The sequence below is a fragment of the Panulirus ornatus genome, chromosome 57 (genome assembly GCF_036320965.1).
Source record: "Panulirus ornatus isolate Po-2019 chromosome 57, ASM3632096v1, whole genome shotgun sequence".
Classification (NCBI taxonomy): domain Eukaryota; kingdom Metazoa; phylum Arthropoda; class Malacostraca; order Decapoda; family Palinuridae; genus Panulirus; species Panulirus ornatus.
Window position 1 is genome coordinate 30,647,129 of NC_092280.1, and position 14,917 is coordinate 30,662,045.

Sequence of the window (14,917 nt, forward strand, 5' to 3'; positions counted from 1 at the left end):
AAGATTTCCTTATAGAGTGATTCGAAAGTACAGCTGTAACCATAGCAAGGCCTCCATAAGGGTAGAACGAAGAAGCTTCCTTGGTCAAGGTCTTTCTTAGGATCAACCTGTTGTGTCATTAGGAGCTTCCAGCATAAGGTGATAATGTCATGGTTCCTTCATCAAGTAGGAGGTGTATTGGTCATGGTTCCTTCATCAAGTAGGAGGTGTATAGGTCATGATTCTGTTTTCGTCATTGATAGTTTCATTCTTGAAACAAGATTCAGTATTACAATGTCATATGACAAGATTGGAATACCATTATTTTCAAGAAGGTTCTGAACCTTCTTAATCTGGAATGGTGTTTGGAGGTGAGTTAGCCAGAGTGAGCAGGAACACCAGAAAATATTTGGTTAGGTTACATTTGAGGAAGTTGGGTGAGAGATGAACATTTTGATTGATTATGTTCGCAGTCTTGGTTTGTGTGGATGGCAGTGACAGCTTGATGTGTTTATAGCAATAACAGAAATTAACGAATCTGATTTTTATGTTACAAATGCTTCTTAATGAAATGAAACACGCAAAGAATCAGGAAAGATGCAAAGAGATATTTTTAACATAATGAACAAATGGAAAAAGTTAATAGAAGAAAATGAATGTTCGCCATTGTGTCACACAAACACAAACATAAAAACCCACATGTTGTTGATTATGACACAATTCCTCAAGAAAATAGTATCAGTGAAGCAGCAGACAAATTGAAGAACTCTGCAGAGGGAAGTGATAATCAGAGTTGGATGAGGAGGATCTGTATATAAGCTAAGTCCCAGTAAGTGTTTCCAGTAACGTGTGGCTGTGAGTGGGCAGAGGACAATGAAAGTAGTGATCAATATACTTAAAGGAAGACTTATGATGAAGGTTCAGGGTCCGTATACAGTATTGGGTTCAGGAAGCCCAACATGGTGTGTCCGGACACACTAGACAAATCGATATGCTGCTTACAGTAAATGCTTCAAGAAAGACTGCTATCTATTATTGAAGTGTAAAAAAAAATTATGAGAAAGTCCACATAGAATCAAGTTAGATAATCATCAGTATCACTGAGAAGCATCGCCTGTAAGCCCTCGAGGAAAGTGATTGAAAAGTAAATTGATGATTACTAGTAAATAACATAGTGAGTGATAGGTGGTTTGGGTTCAAAGGAAAGACGTTATGTTCCATTATTTTCTAGATTTGTATATGACAAAAAAGTCGTCATGAAAGAGATGGATAGATATACTTCATTTAGGCTACCAGGAGACATTTGACCCCTCTCTGCCAAGTGGGCTGTTGACAAAGTTAAATTTCCAAGCAAATATAAGATGAAAGCTCTTCCAATGGACTGTAAACTGCTTCAACGAAAATTCTGACATCTCTTAAGACCCCTTTCCATACAATGGAAATGTTGTGTCTCTCAGATTAAGTTCTAGGTAGCTAGGGCTACGTAATCATAACTCATCTGTCAGGAATCCAGTCATTTTTTTTTTTTCATACTATTCGCCATTTCCCGCAATAGCGAGGTAGCGTTAAGAACAGAAGACTGGGCCTTTGAGGGAATATCCTCACCTGGCCCCCTTCTCTGTTCCTCCTTTTGGGGAAAAAAAAAATCCAGTCATATCTGAATAAATTTACAGATGACATTATGAGTAAAGTAATGAGTATTCATTATTGTGACCATCTTCAAAGAGACCATGACAGTATTTAGCTCAGGTCAGGTCTTTTGTTGATGAGGGTCAGTTGGACACGCTGTAGTGATGTCGTGAAACTGTTGAATTAGGACAAGCTATTCCTGTCAAGGTAAAGACAAGGAAAATGGCCTTTCTCTGTATGTTTCCTGGCGATACCTCGTTTACGCGGGAAATGGCGATTTATATATATATATATATATATATATATATATATATATATATATATATATATATATATATATCATATTTTTTATTATTTTGCTTTGTCGCTGTCTCCCGCGTTTGCGAGGTAGCGCAAGGAAACAGACAAAAGAAATGGCCCAACCCATCCCCATACACATGTATATACATACACGTCCACACACGCAAATATACATACCTATACATCTCAATGTACACATATATATACACACACAGACACATACATATATACCCATGCACACAATTCACACTGCCTGCCCCTATTCATTCCCATCGCCACCTCGCCACACATGGAATACCATCCCCCTCCCCCCTCATGTGTGCGAGGTAGCGCTAGGAAAAGACAACAAAGGCCCCATTCGTTCACACTCAGTCTCTAGCTGTCATACAATAATGCCCGAAACCACTGCTCCCTTTCCACATCCAGGCCCCACACAACTTTCCATGGTTTACCCCAGACGCTTCACATGCCCTGATTCAATCCACTGACAGCACGTCAACCCCGGTATACCACATCGCTCCAATTCACTCTATTCCTTGCCCGCCTTTCACCCTCCTGCATGTTCAGGCGCCGATCACACAAAATCTTTTTCACTCCATCTTTCCACCTCCAATTTGGTCTCCCACTCCTCCTCGTTCCCTCCACCTCTGACACGTATATCCTCTTGGTCAATCTTTCCTCACTCATTCTCTCCATGTGCCGAAACCATTTCAAAACACCCTCTTCTGCTCTCTCAACCACGCTTTTTATTTCCACACATCTCTCTTACCCTTACATTACTTACTCGATCAAACCACCTCACACCACACATTGTCCTCAAACATCTCATTTCCAGCACATCCACCCTCCTGCGCACAACTCTATCCATAGCCCACGCCTCGCAACCATCAGGAAGGACCATGTGATGCCTTGCATATTATATATATATATATATATATATATATATATATATATATATATATATATATATATATATATATATATATATATCGCCATTTCCCGACTGAGCGAGGTAGCGTTAAGACAGATGACAGGAGCCTGAAGGGGGAAATCCTCATGTCTACTATGTTACTAACCCAATGCACAATGGTTTGGCCTTTGACCTGAACCTTAAAGGTCAGGTTAAAGGCCAGGCCATCATGATGGAAGGATTCTGCCATCCTGTTCTGTGTTAATTGAATGTTGTTTCACTCTCAACCCCACATCCCGGATGACCAGCGAGCCTAGGTTAAACTAAGCTGAATATGGTTTACTCGATGATGTATCCACAAGCCCTTATAACTTGACGAATATCAACCATTATAGATCTATAATCTATTGTAATGTTAGGCAGATAAAATTACTTTGAATTTACTTTTTTTGTTTTCTTTATTTTTCATATATTAGCTCCTCATATCCTGTCCGTCTTATGATGGGCATGAGTCCCAGCTTTGCTACATATATTTCGTATGATTCATCATGAGCTAGACTGCTGGCGCCTGGCCTTGGGGGAAAGATGTCAGTTGCTATGGTTACCGACAGGGTTGGCGGGTGCCAACTTCGGGTACCATTACATAGCTAAGGAGCCATCCTGCTTTTCTCATTGGTTGGAGTAGTGTGACGTCATGTTTACCCTTGTATTTCATGTTTTACTGAATTTTTATGTAACAATTTTACATATCACAACACCAGAAATAGATTCGAATATTTTCACATATTTTGTCAATACAACTTAATGTAATCATTATCTAAACATTAAAATTTCATATTTCAACCCCCTCCTTCCTCATGTTAACATCATGTGACACGCAGTTGTGATGGTTTTGGGTCATCACATGTTCCGTCATCACACGTTCCATCATTATAGTTAATCTCGACACATTCCTTCATGAAGGTTCCAGGGGGTCAGTCACATGGTCTTTCCTGAAAGTTGCAAGGCATCACATGGTCCTTCTTGATGGTTGCAAGGCATCACATGGTCCTTCCTTAAGGTTGCAAGGCATCACATGGTCCTTCCTGATGGTTGCGAGGCATCACATGGTCCTTCTTGATGGTTGCAAGGCATCACATGGTCCTTCCTTAAGGTTGCAAGGCATCACATGGTCCTTCCTGATGGTTGCGAGGCATCACATGGTCCTTCCTTAAGGTTGCAAGGCATCACATGGTCCTTCCTGAAGGTTGCAAGGCATCACATGGTCCTTCCTTAAGGTTGCAAGGCATCACATGGTCCTTCCTGATGGTTGCGAGGCATCACATGGTCCTTCCTGAAGGTTGCAAGGCATCACATGGTCCTTCCTGAAGGTTGCAAGGCATCACATGGTCCTTCGTGAAGGTAGCAAGGCATCACATGCTCCTTCCTGAAGGTTGCGAGGCATCACATGGTCCTTCCTGAAGGTTGCAAGGCATCACATGGTCCTTCCTTAAGGTTGCAAGGCATCACATGGTCCTTCCTGAAGGTTGCAAGGCATCACATGGTCCTTCCTTAAGGTTGCAAGGCATCACATGGTCCTTCCTGAAGGTTGCAAGGCATCACATGGTCCTTCCTGAAGGTTGCAAGGCATCACATGGTCCTTCCTTAAGGTTGCAAGGCATCACATGGTCCTTCCTGATGGTTGCAAGGCATCACATGGTCCTTCCTGAAGGTTGCAAGGCATCACATGGTCCTGAAGGTTGCAAGGCATCACATGGTCCTTCCTTAAGGTTGCAAGGCATCACATGGTCCTTCCTTAAGGTTGCAAGGCATCACATGGTCCTTCCTGAAGGTTGCAAGGCATCACATGGTCCTTCCTTAAGGTTGTAAGGCATCACATGGTCCTTCCTTAAGGTTGCGAGGCATCACATGGTCCTTCCTAAAGGTTGCAAGGCATCACATGGTCCTTCTTGATGGTTGCAAGGCATCCCATGGTCCTTCCTGATGGTTGCAAGGCATCACATGGTCCTTCCTAAAGGTTGCAAGGCATCACATGGTCCTTCTTGATGGTTGCAAAGCATCACATGGTCCTTCCTGATGGTTGCAAGGCATCACATGGTCCTTCCTGATGGTTGCGAGGCATCACATGGTCCTTCCTGAAGGTTGCAAGGCATCCCATGGTCCTTCCTGATGGTTGCGAGGCATCACATGGTCCTTCCTGATGGTTGCGAGGCATCACATGGTCCTTCCTGATGGTTGCGAGGCATCACATGGTCCTTCCTGATGGTTGCGAGGCATCACATGGTCCTTCCTGATGGTTGCGAGGCATCACATGGTCCTTCCTGATGGTTGCGAGGCATCACATGGTCCTTCCTGATGGTTGCGAGGCATCACATGGTCCTTCCTGATGGTTGCGAGGCATCACATGGTCCGACATAACACAAGATTTATTATGATTGTGAACATAGTCCATCATGATGACTGTGAACATCACTGTGTACATCATGATGGTTCCAGGACATCTCATGATCCCTCATAATGGTTGTAGACATTATATGGTTTGTTATGGTAGTTCCGGGGTAGTTCCGTCATGATGGAGTCGGGCATCACACATTGATGGTTCTGAGGTAACGTGATACGTCATCATTGTTCCAGCACATCACATTACCACGTAATGATGGTTCCTTGGCATCACAAAGTCGATCATGATCATTGTAAGGCATTAATATGGCCTGTCATTATGGTTTCAGGACCTTGCTTTATACTTCATATGATTCTGGGGCATTATATGGTCCTTCATGATAACATTGGAGCAACGAACAGTCCATCATGATGGTTCTTGGGTATCACATAGCCTATCATGATGGTTCTGGGGTATCACATAGCCTATCATGATGGTTCTGGGGTATCACATAGCCTATCATGATGGTTCTAGGGTATCACATAGCCTATCATGATGGTTCTAGGGTATCACATAGCCTATCATGGTGGTTCTAGGGTATCACATAGCCTATCCTGATGGTTCTAGGGTATCACATAGCCTATCATGATGGTTCTAGGGTATCACACAGCCTATCATGATGGTTCTAGGGTATCACATAGCCTATCATGATGGTTCTAGGGTATCACATAGCCTATCATGATGGTTCTAGGGTATCACATAGCCTATCATGATGGTTCTAGGGTATCACATAGCCTATCATGATGGTTCTAGGGTATCACATAGCCTATCATGATGGTTCTAGGGTATCACACAGCCTATCATGATGGTTCTAGGGTATCACATAGCCTATCATGATGGTTCTAGGGTATCACATAGCCTATCATGATGGTTCTAGGGTATCACATAGCCTATCATGATGGTTCTAGGGTATCACATAGCCTATCATGATGGTTCTAGGGTATCACATAGCCTATCATGATGGTTCTAGGGTATCACATAGCCTATCATGATGGTTCTAGGGTATCACATAGCCTATCATGATGGTTCTAAGGCTCGATGTCGTCCGTCATCATGGTTTTGTAGCATCACATGGTCTGTCATGATGGAAATGTCGCATTAAAAAGTCGGCATTGATGGTTCCAGGACATCACGTGTCCATCATAAGGGCTCATAGGCATCACTTGGTCCCTCATTATGGTTTCAGGGCATCACGTAGTCCACGGTAATGGCTTTGAACCATCACATGGTCCGTCATGCTGGTACCGGAGCATCATATGGTCCTTAATGACGTTTCTAGAGCATTAAATGGTTAGTAATGAAGGTTCCAAGGTTCCGAAGATCACATAGACGGTGTATTACATAGCTCGTTATGATGGTTCGAGAGCATCACATGGTCCGTCTAGTCTGTCATGACAGTTCCTGGGCATCACATAGTCTGTCATGATGAATCTGAGACGTCACATGGCCCTTCGTAATGGCTCCAGGGCAACATGTTTTCAGTCTTGACGATTATGTGGCATCACATGGAAGGTTCCTGGGCACATCATGATGTTTACATACGACCTGGTCTTCAGTGTGGCATGCATGACCACTGCTGGTAGAGGGCATCTCTCCATTATGTACATTGTTCTCCTCAGTTGTAATGATGACGGTAGCCATGACCACCACACGGTCAGGAGATGAGTGAAGACTTTCTGGTGTCATATCCCCAGCATGAGGCAGTGTACATGAAACAGGCAAGGCAACCCTGGACAGCTACTGCCACACACCTCCTTCATCATCTAAGTTACCATTGTATGTGTGATGAGGTCGTCCACCGCCAGTGTTTGCTACATTTTCATTATAAAAGAATACTACCGCCAAATGTTCTTGACACCTATACAAAGCTTATTCCATAGAAGATGTGATAAAGCATTTTTTTCGTACAGGTTGAGGGTCTGTATGTGAGCAACCAGCGTGAGTTTCTTGTATGTGAAAGTTGGAGAAGCAATGATGAGTGGCGTCTGGCAGACCCCACCCAGCCCGCCCGGCCACTCAGGGAGAAAACGAGAATGTTCTAGAAGGTGAAGGTGAGTTCTGAATATTTTCTGGTGTTTTTAGAATGATAGCATTACATTATAATGATGTTCACGTCAATATTAAGCAAGACTCAGGCAGTGTGATGTCATACCTAGAATTAGGCAACGGGACAAAGGAACTATCATGGGTTTTTGTTCTATTCTGGAAGGGTATATACATACTTCCCTCGCCCTACCACGCGAGTAAATGGGGAGGGAGCGGAGGGAGGGGGGGCTGGAAATCCTCCCCTCTCTTCTTTTTTTTAATTTTCCAAAAGAAGGAACAGAGGGGGCCAGGTGAGGATATTCCAAAAAAGGCCCAGTCCTCTGTTCTTAACGCTACCTTGCTAACGCGGGAAATGGCGAATAGTTTAAAAGAAAAGAAAGAATATATATATATATATATATATATATATATATATATATATATATATATATATATATATATATTCCTATGAGTCCACGGGGAAAATGAAACACGATAGGTCCCCAAGTGCACTTTCGTATAATAATCACATCATCTGGGGAGACACAAGAGAGAAATATAAGTCAGTTGATATACATCGAAGAGACGAAGCTAGGACGCCATTTGGTTAACATGCGATATATATATGCTGAGAAACTTTTTTAAGGTCTTTAATTGTACAAGATAACTGAATAAATCTGCAATTTATAATGATATGAAACTTATACTAATAAATTTTGGACAGCAAAAGATTACTTATATCGCAAAGTCATTCTGAATATATCAGTAGACCACAGTCACACACGTAAGTTATACAACAAAGAAATGTTTTCTTGTCAATGACTGCTTACTTCAGATGTACTTACAGGCTCATAAAAAACAGGTTTGCCTTTATTTTCAAATTTCTCTGCCTCCAACTGTTTCCCCTTACTTTTACTTTTCTACCTCTCGTGAATACCTATTCAGACTACCCTTATGTGTCCCCTTAGCAAGGAGTATTCATCAGCCAGTAATTTGGGGAGAATTTTGTATGTACCAACTTGCTCTGAATGTAAGAAGAGTCAACATGATATAGAGAAGACAGCTCAGGTGCTTTTCTTTATGGAACTGCTGAATAGAACCCCCTGTGATAATATACTATAACTCACAAGAACTAACTAATCTTACTGAAATCCCTTTTCCAAAATCATGTCTTTTAACAGAGCAATATTCTGCACACCGCTAACATTAAGTTATGGACATTCCTGTTTCATAATTTTCTTAATATTTTGGAAGGTCACTTGGTTGCTCTTCAGGACAAGGTGGACAAGGTATGTGGCCGAAATTTGGACGAAGTCAAATAGTTGAAGTTATTTTGTGGAGATCATTTCTGTTCACCAAAAAAAGATTAAGGAATTTTTTTCACGAACTTGGATCAGTCTAGTAAAAGATAGAGGCACAAATAATATTAATCACTTAAAAGCAACTGATGATATCACACAGGAATGTGTAAAACACAAATCCTGTTACACAACAATGTCAGCTCATAATGAATGACATGACTGAAAAATAAATGAATTTAAAGATGATCCTTGAAAGAGAGAAATAATGGTCCGTTGCTGCTTACCCATACAAAGCTGGGCATAAACTTTTCCAATTTTGTTAGAAGAAGGCTTATTCTACTTTTGAAATAACTACTTACAACTTAAATGATGGTGAAATTAAAAAGCGTTACCATAGGAAATGTGATGATGAAATCTATGGATGTACCATTCTTTGCTCCATAACTTTTGATCTTTGGAATGATATATAAATCCTGTCAGTGAGCTGCAAATAACACAAACTAATACAAACTAATCCATTTCAACTGTCTACAGAAGAATTTTTCACCTTCATAGTATTTGACACCTGACTCATGTTAAGTTGATAAATCACTAACCATTTACAAATAATGGATGAATTTTAACAATGAACATGGGAATGCTGTAGAATTACCCTACAACATTCTACTGTTCGCACATTATTAGTTTAGTTCTGCATGTAATAAAGACAAATATAAAAACTTCTGGCAGCGGATGGAACCATGGAAGCGGAAGTGGATCATAGGGTGGGGGAGGGGGCGAAAATCCTGGGAGCCTTGAAGAATGTGTGGAAGTCGAGAACATTATCTCGGAAAGCAAAAATGGGTATGTTTGAAGGAATAGTGGTTCCAACAATGTTGTATGGTTGCGAGGCGTGGGCTATGGATAGAGTTGTGCGCAGGAGGATGGATGTGCTGGAAATGAGATGTTTGAGGACAATGTGTGGTGTGAGGTGGTTTGATCGAGTAAGTAATGTAAGGGTAAGAGAGATGTGTGGAAATAAAAAGAGCGTGGTTGAGAGAGTAATGAAGTTAAATACCTTTTCACTTTATACTGTTTGGGGTTAGGAACAAATTCAAGGCTCAGAAAGGTCAACTAATGAGATCTTTATCTTCATACTATTATATATATATATGGGAGCCTTGAAGAATGTGTGGAAGTCGAGAACATTATCTCGGAAAGCAAAAATGGGTATGTTTGAAGGAATAGTGGTTCCAACAATGTTGTATGGTTGCGAGGCGTGGGCTATGGATAGAGTTGTGCGCAGGAGGATGGATGTGCTGGAAATGAGATGTTTGAGGACAATGTGTGGTGTGAGGTGGTTTGATCGAGTAAGTAATGTAAGGGTAAGAGAGATGTGTGGAAATAAAAAGAGCGTGGTTGAGAGAGTAATGAAGTTAAATACCTTTTCACTTTATACTGTTTGGGGTTAGGAACAAATTCAAGGCTCAGAAAGGTCAACTAATGAGATCTTTATCTTCATACTATTATATATATATATGGGAGCCTTGAAGAATGTGTGGAAGTCGAGAACATTATCTCGGAAAGCAAAAATGGGTATGTTTGAAGGAATAGTGGTTCCAACAATGTTGTATGGTTGCGAGGCGTGGGCTATGGATAGAGTTGTGCGCAGGAGGATGGATGTGCTGGAAATGAGATGTTTGAGGACAATGTGTGGTGTGAGGTGGTTTGATCGAGTAAGTAATGTAAGGGTAAGAGAGATGTGTGGAAATAAAAAGAGCGTGGTTGAGAGAGTAATGAAGTTAAATACCTTTTCACTTTATACTGTTTGGGGTTAGGAACAAATTCAAGGCTCAGAAAGGTCAACTAATGAGATCTTTATCTTCATACTATTATATATATGTATATATATATATATATATATACATATATATATATATATATATATATATATATATATATATATATATATATATATATATATACAACTTCTGGATCTACTACACTAGAGCTATACAGTAGAGTACTGGTCTCTTGTATGTACTGATGCTGCATTATTCTTGAATTTATCTTTTTTCCACTTTTGTCCTTAGTAAACTTTGTTGTATTCTTTGTATGTATGAGAATTAGGCCAACCATTGACTGAAACAACGCCCAGAAAATTCTAACTTGTCATCCAGTTGTAGATAGAAATATAGAATTTAGCATTATTAGAAACATTTCTGTCATGATCTTTATATTAGTAGTTCAGTCATGGACAAATCCGATTCTTCTACAATCCAAAAACTGCGAACATGTATAATCTCGTGAGCATATCCATGACCTGACCTGGAAAATGATGAAGAAATGGGGCCTTACCAGTGCACAGTACACCCCAGTGATCCCTGTGCAGTACAAGTAGTAATGACCTTGTCATGTCTACACACTACCATATAGTCTAGGTCATAACCTGTTGTATGTCCTGCTCTTCTCGTCAAATGTTAGATTTTCTGTGTAAGTGAGGATTCCAACATACTAGTCTCACAATCTACAAGTGTGACGCTTAAAAATCTGTATAATCCATTTATGAAAGTGTAGAGTTACCTAATGTTTTCTTTGATAATAATACATGAGAGGATGGATGGGGGGGAGCCCCCTCCCCCCCAGTGGTTGATGTGTGCACATGGCGGGCAGGCTGACTAGCGGGGCAGCAACACCTGCTCGTGGTCCTGGTTCCATTATTATATACTACAGATAATGATGACTTTTATTTGATTTTAAAATGATTTATGATGGACAGTTTAGTGATGCTGATGAAGACTGGTAAGTAAATCAGTGGAGTGATAATGAATGCATTATAATGAACAATGGTTGGGTCTAAACATTGAGGAGTTTTATAGGAAAATGTGGCAGGTAATTAGTAGTTACGTCTCCTGTGCTGTGCAACCTATCACCATGATGGAACGTGATTACTAACATTATTTTAAGTTCTTGAAATAATTGTCTGATTAGCTTAGCATCTTTACTACAACATATGATTATATTCTCCAAAACTTAGCATTATAACAGCAGTTTATACCAACTTGAACTTTACCAGTCTAACTTGTATAACATACCAGCATAACTTCCTATTATAACATACCAGTATAATGTACCTAGTATAACATACTAGTGTAATTTCCTAGTATAACTTTCCAGTGTAATTTAAAAGTAAAATATCATTATAACTTTCCAGGATAATGTACCAGTATAACTTGCCAGGATCATTTACCGGGATTGCAACAGTATAATGTACCAGTGTAATTCTAGTATAATGCACCAGTATAACTAGTATAATGCACCAGTAAAACTAGTATAATGTACCAGTATAACTAGTATAATGTACCATTATAACTAGTATAATGTACCAGTATAACTTAACAGTATAAATAAGCCAGACAAGAATGAATCTGTTGTTGCTTTTTATGGTGGTCGTCTCTGAACTTGTCTCATTTTAATGTTAGCATTCGTTAATATTAAGTTTATTGTAGGTTTTCTCTGACTGGCTTGGTGTGATCGAGTTAATGTAACTAGTGTGTAAGAAATATATTAATGGTTGTGTAGCATGATTTGAGAAAATTTTTATATATTGGGTAAAGGAGTAGTAGTGAGGTCTGTGTATATTCTGGATAAAATGTATTATAAGGAGAAAATGTAGGGTTAATGTTAATGTTTATTTGATGAAATATCAACACCCTAACTAAACCACTTAACCTTCATAGCAGTTGATAATTTTCTTAATATTCAGTCACCAAGCTAAATTATACCAGTCACACCTATGATAGAGCAGTAATTGAATGTTAAACATATGGCAGATTTGGCCCACATGTGATCCCCAGCAGATGATCATTGTCATGATATATATCTGCTTTATATTTCTGCTGTTATGTAGGTTTTTTATACATTTTGTAATTTTTTTTTCAAATGTTTTACGTACTTTTTACATTGACTAATCCCAGTTTTCTTTAACGTGGATAACCTCTTTTTCAGTCATCATTCTTATCCAAATCCTGTTCCACAACTGATGCATTCTGTTCACTACACTACCATTGCAGAGAAATCACTTAATATCCAGAGCTAATAATGATGCAGAGTTGTTAAAGTGCTTTTTATATAAGTTGCCCCTCATTTTCCTTGCTACACATTATCCCCACTTTTTTCCTTATTTAACATAGTTCATGAAAATATAATGATTTGCTACATATATTTTCTAAATACTTCATTAACATTGCACAATAAAATCACTTACAATAAAATCACTTTATAGTCAAAGCCAGTAACAATATGAAGCTAAACTGTACTTTTACTGATCACTCAATGTTCAAAGCTGTTTTTAACATGAACTTAGTGCGTAAAATTGTGGTTGTTTCATAAAGTGCAGTTATGATTTTCTAAAGTAAACAATAAGGTAAGGCCAGTGTTTGGTCTAGTAGATTATAAGTAATTGTCTTGCAAAAAGAATGTAGAGTTAAAAGATCAACATAAGTGTGGTTGCATGAGAAAGAGCATTTTGGTAAATTCTACAATATGAGATAAGGGGACGGTGGTGAGGCTTATGAATATCTCAGGAAATGTAAGGCTAATATGAAAGTGAGACACTCATCAGAAATCAACAGAACCTGCAAAAACCTTACCTAGCAGCCAAGATTTTTCCTGATTTTTATAATGAGTGTAAAAGTAATATATATTAGTGTTATGATCACCATTTGCTATCCGGAGTGGAGCATAGTGCCTAAAAGGGTGTGAGTAATGCCTGATAACAGTTTCATATGGTGACCATAGGAGTTAATCAGCCTTTACATTTTATGAAATTAAGGTAAACGACAGATAGTAGAGAGGTTAGATGAGTTTTCTTTGGTACTGTTTGTTTTTGGTGCTTCATTTTTTTTTTTGTATTTTACCCACACAGTTTCCCTGATGTCCATAACCCTGACACTATTGTCTTGTCAGTTTTATTTTTTTCATACTTGTTTGCTGTGTCCCTTGTTAGCAAGGTTGTACTGGGAACAGATGGGAAAATGGCCTCATTTGTTCACATCCACTCTCTAGCTGCCATATAGTAACCATATCAGAGCCTCCATCCATTGCCAAACCCTACAAACCATTCTGTGGTCGTCCCTGACCTCTTCATATACCCTGGCTAAGTCATTTGACAGTACAGCATACTCAGTTTTTACTGCAAACTCCTATTCTCTTTATCCTCTCACATGCCTGAATGTACAGGCCTAGACAGCTTAAAGTACCTTTCACTCCAACCTTCCATCTCTTGCAGTTTCTCCTCCACCTCCTCCTTTTTCCACTTTGGCGTGTGTGTAATCTTTATCTGTTTCTCTGCTTCTCCCCTTCATACGTCCAAACCATTTTAGCATATTATGTTCAGCTCTCTTCATCGTATTCCATTTATTACTACCACACGTCTCTCACTTAGTCGTTCTTTATGTAGTCAGCCTTTCTCTCAAGACATGTTGTTCTCAGGCATTCAATCTCCAATCGATCCATCCACTTCTGTCTTTTTGTTTTCAGAGCCTAGGATTCGCACCCATAGAACACAGGAGTAGTATGCTGTTAACTAGTGCTTGTATTTTCCTTTACATACAGTGCTTCTGCAAACTCTTCAATGTACTCTGGATCTTTGCCCCCAAACCTACCCTATGGTTTACTTTAGCTCTCATAATTCCATCCATTGCTGTGTTCATTCCTGGTTGTAGAAAGCACACAACACCCTCAAGGTTTACCCTATTCAAACTCGCAGTTAAACCAATCTGTCTTGCCCCCTACAAAAGCTCATAACCTTTCTTTTATTCACATTAATTCTCAACAGATGATCCTGTGCAACCTTTAGATATACTCCTCTTACTGTGGCCACAGAAGGAAATATAAAAGATGAAATTAGTTTGACATTTTTGCAATATGAAAATTAAGTTAAATGACTCCAAAGGAATGTTATATTAGGTCTGTTTTGTATGTAATTCATCTTTTTCCCTTAGCTTCAAAGCCTTACATACTTCCAAATCATTTCTTGTTGTAGAAGAAGAAAAGGTATTTAATAGTCGAATCTGAATGCCTGAAAATATTCCAGTAGGTATGAACTATCATTTAATCCTATTAACAAAATATGGAAATCAGTAATCATGCACTACTAAGGTACTCATTTATGTGTATTTCATTTAATATACAAGCACAGTATATGAATGCAAATTTACCCTCAATCAGCAGATAACTGAAAATTCTCTTTAAGATCTCCATCTGTTGAATCTTATAGTACACTGATTGACATTTTGCTCATTGCTCACTAACAGATCACATTAGTAGCCAGACAGCTGATGGGCTTGGATG

The 14,917-nt window shown here is 39.4% G+C and overlaps 1 protein-coding gene across 5 annotated transcripts in view; it reads left to right on the forward strand.

The window, feature by feature from the left end:
• Positions 1 to 11,205: 11,205 nt before the first annotated feature.
• The window catches only part of RIOK1 (RIO kinase 1), a 73,541-nt gene continuing 69,829 nt past the window's right edge, over positions 11,206 to 14,917 (forward strand). For all 5 annotated transcript variants that reach the window (XM_071695040.1, XM_071695039.1, XM_071695041.1 and 2 more), the window contains exon 1: positions 11,206 to 11,365. In XM_071695040.1, the coding sequence (XP_071551141.1) occupies positions 11,325 to 11,365 (41 nt within the window). In that variant the 5' untranslated portion in view covers positions 11,206 to 11,324. The remainder of the gene's footprint in view (positions 11,366 to 14,917) is intronic.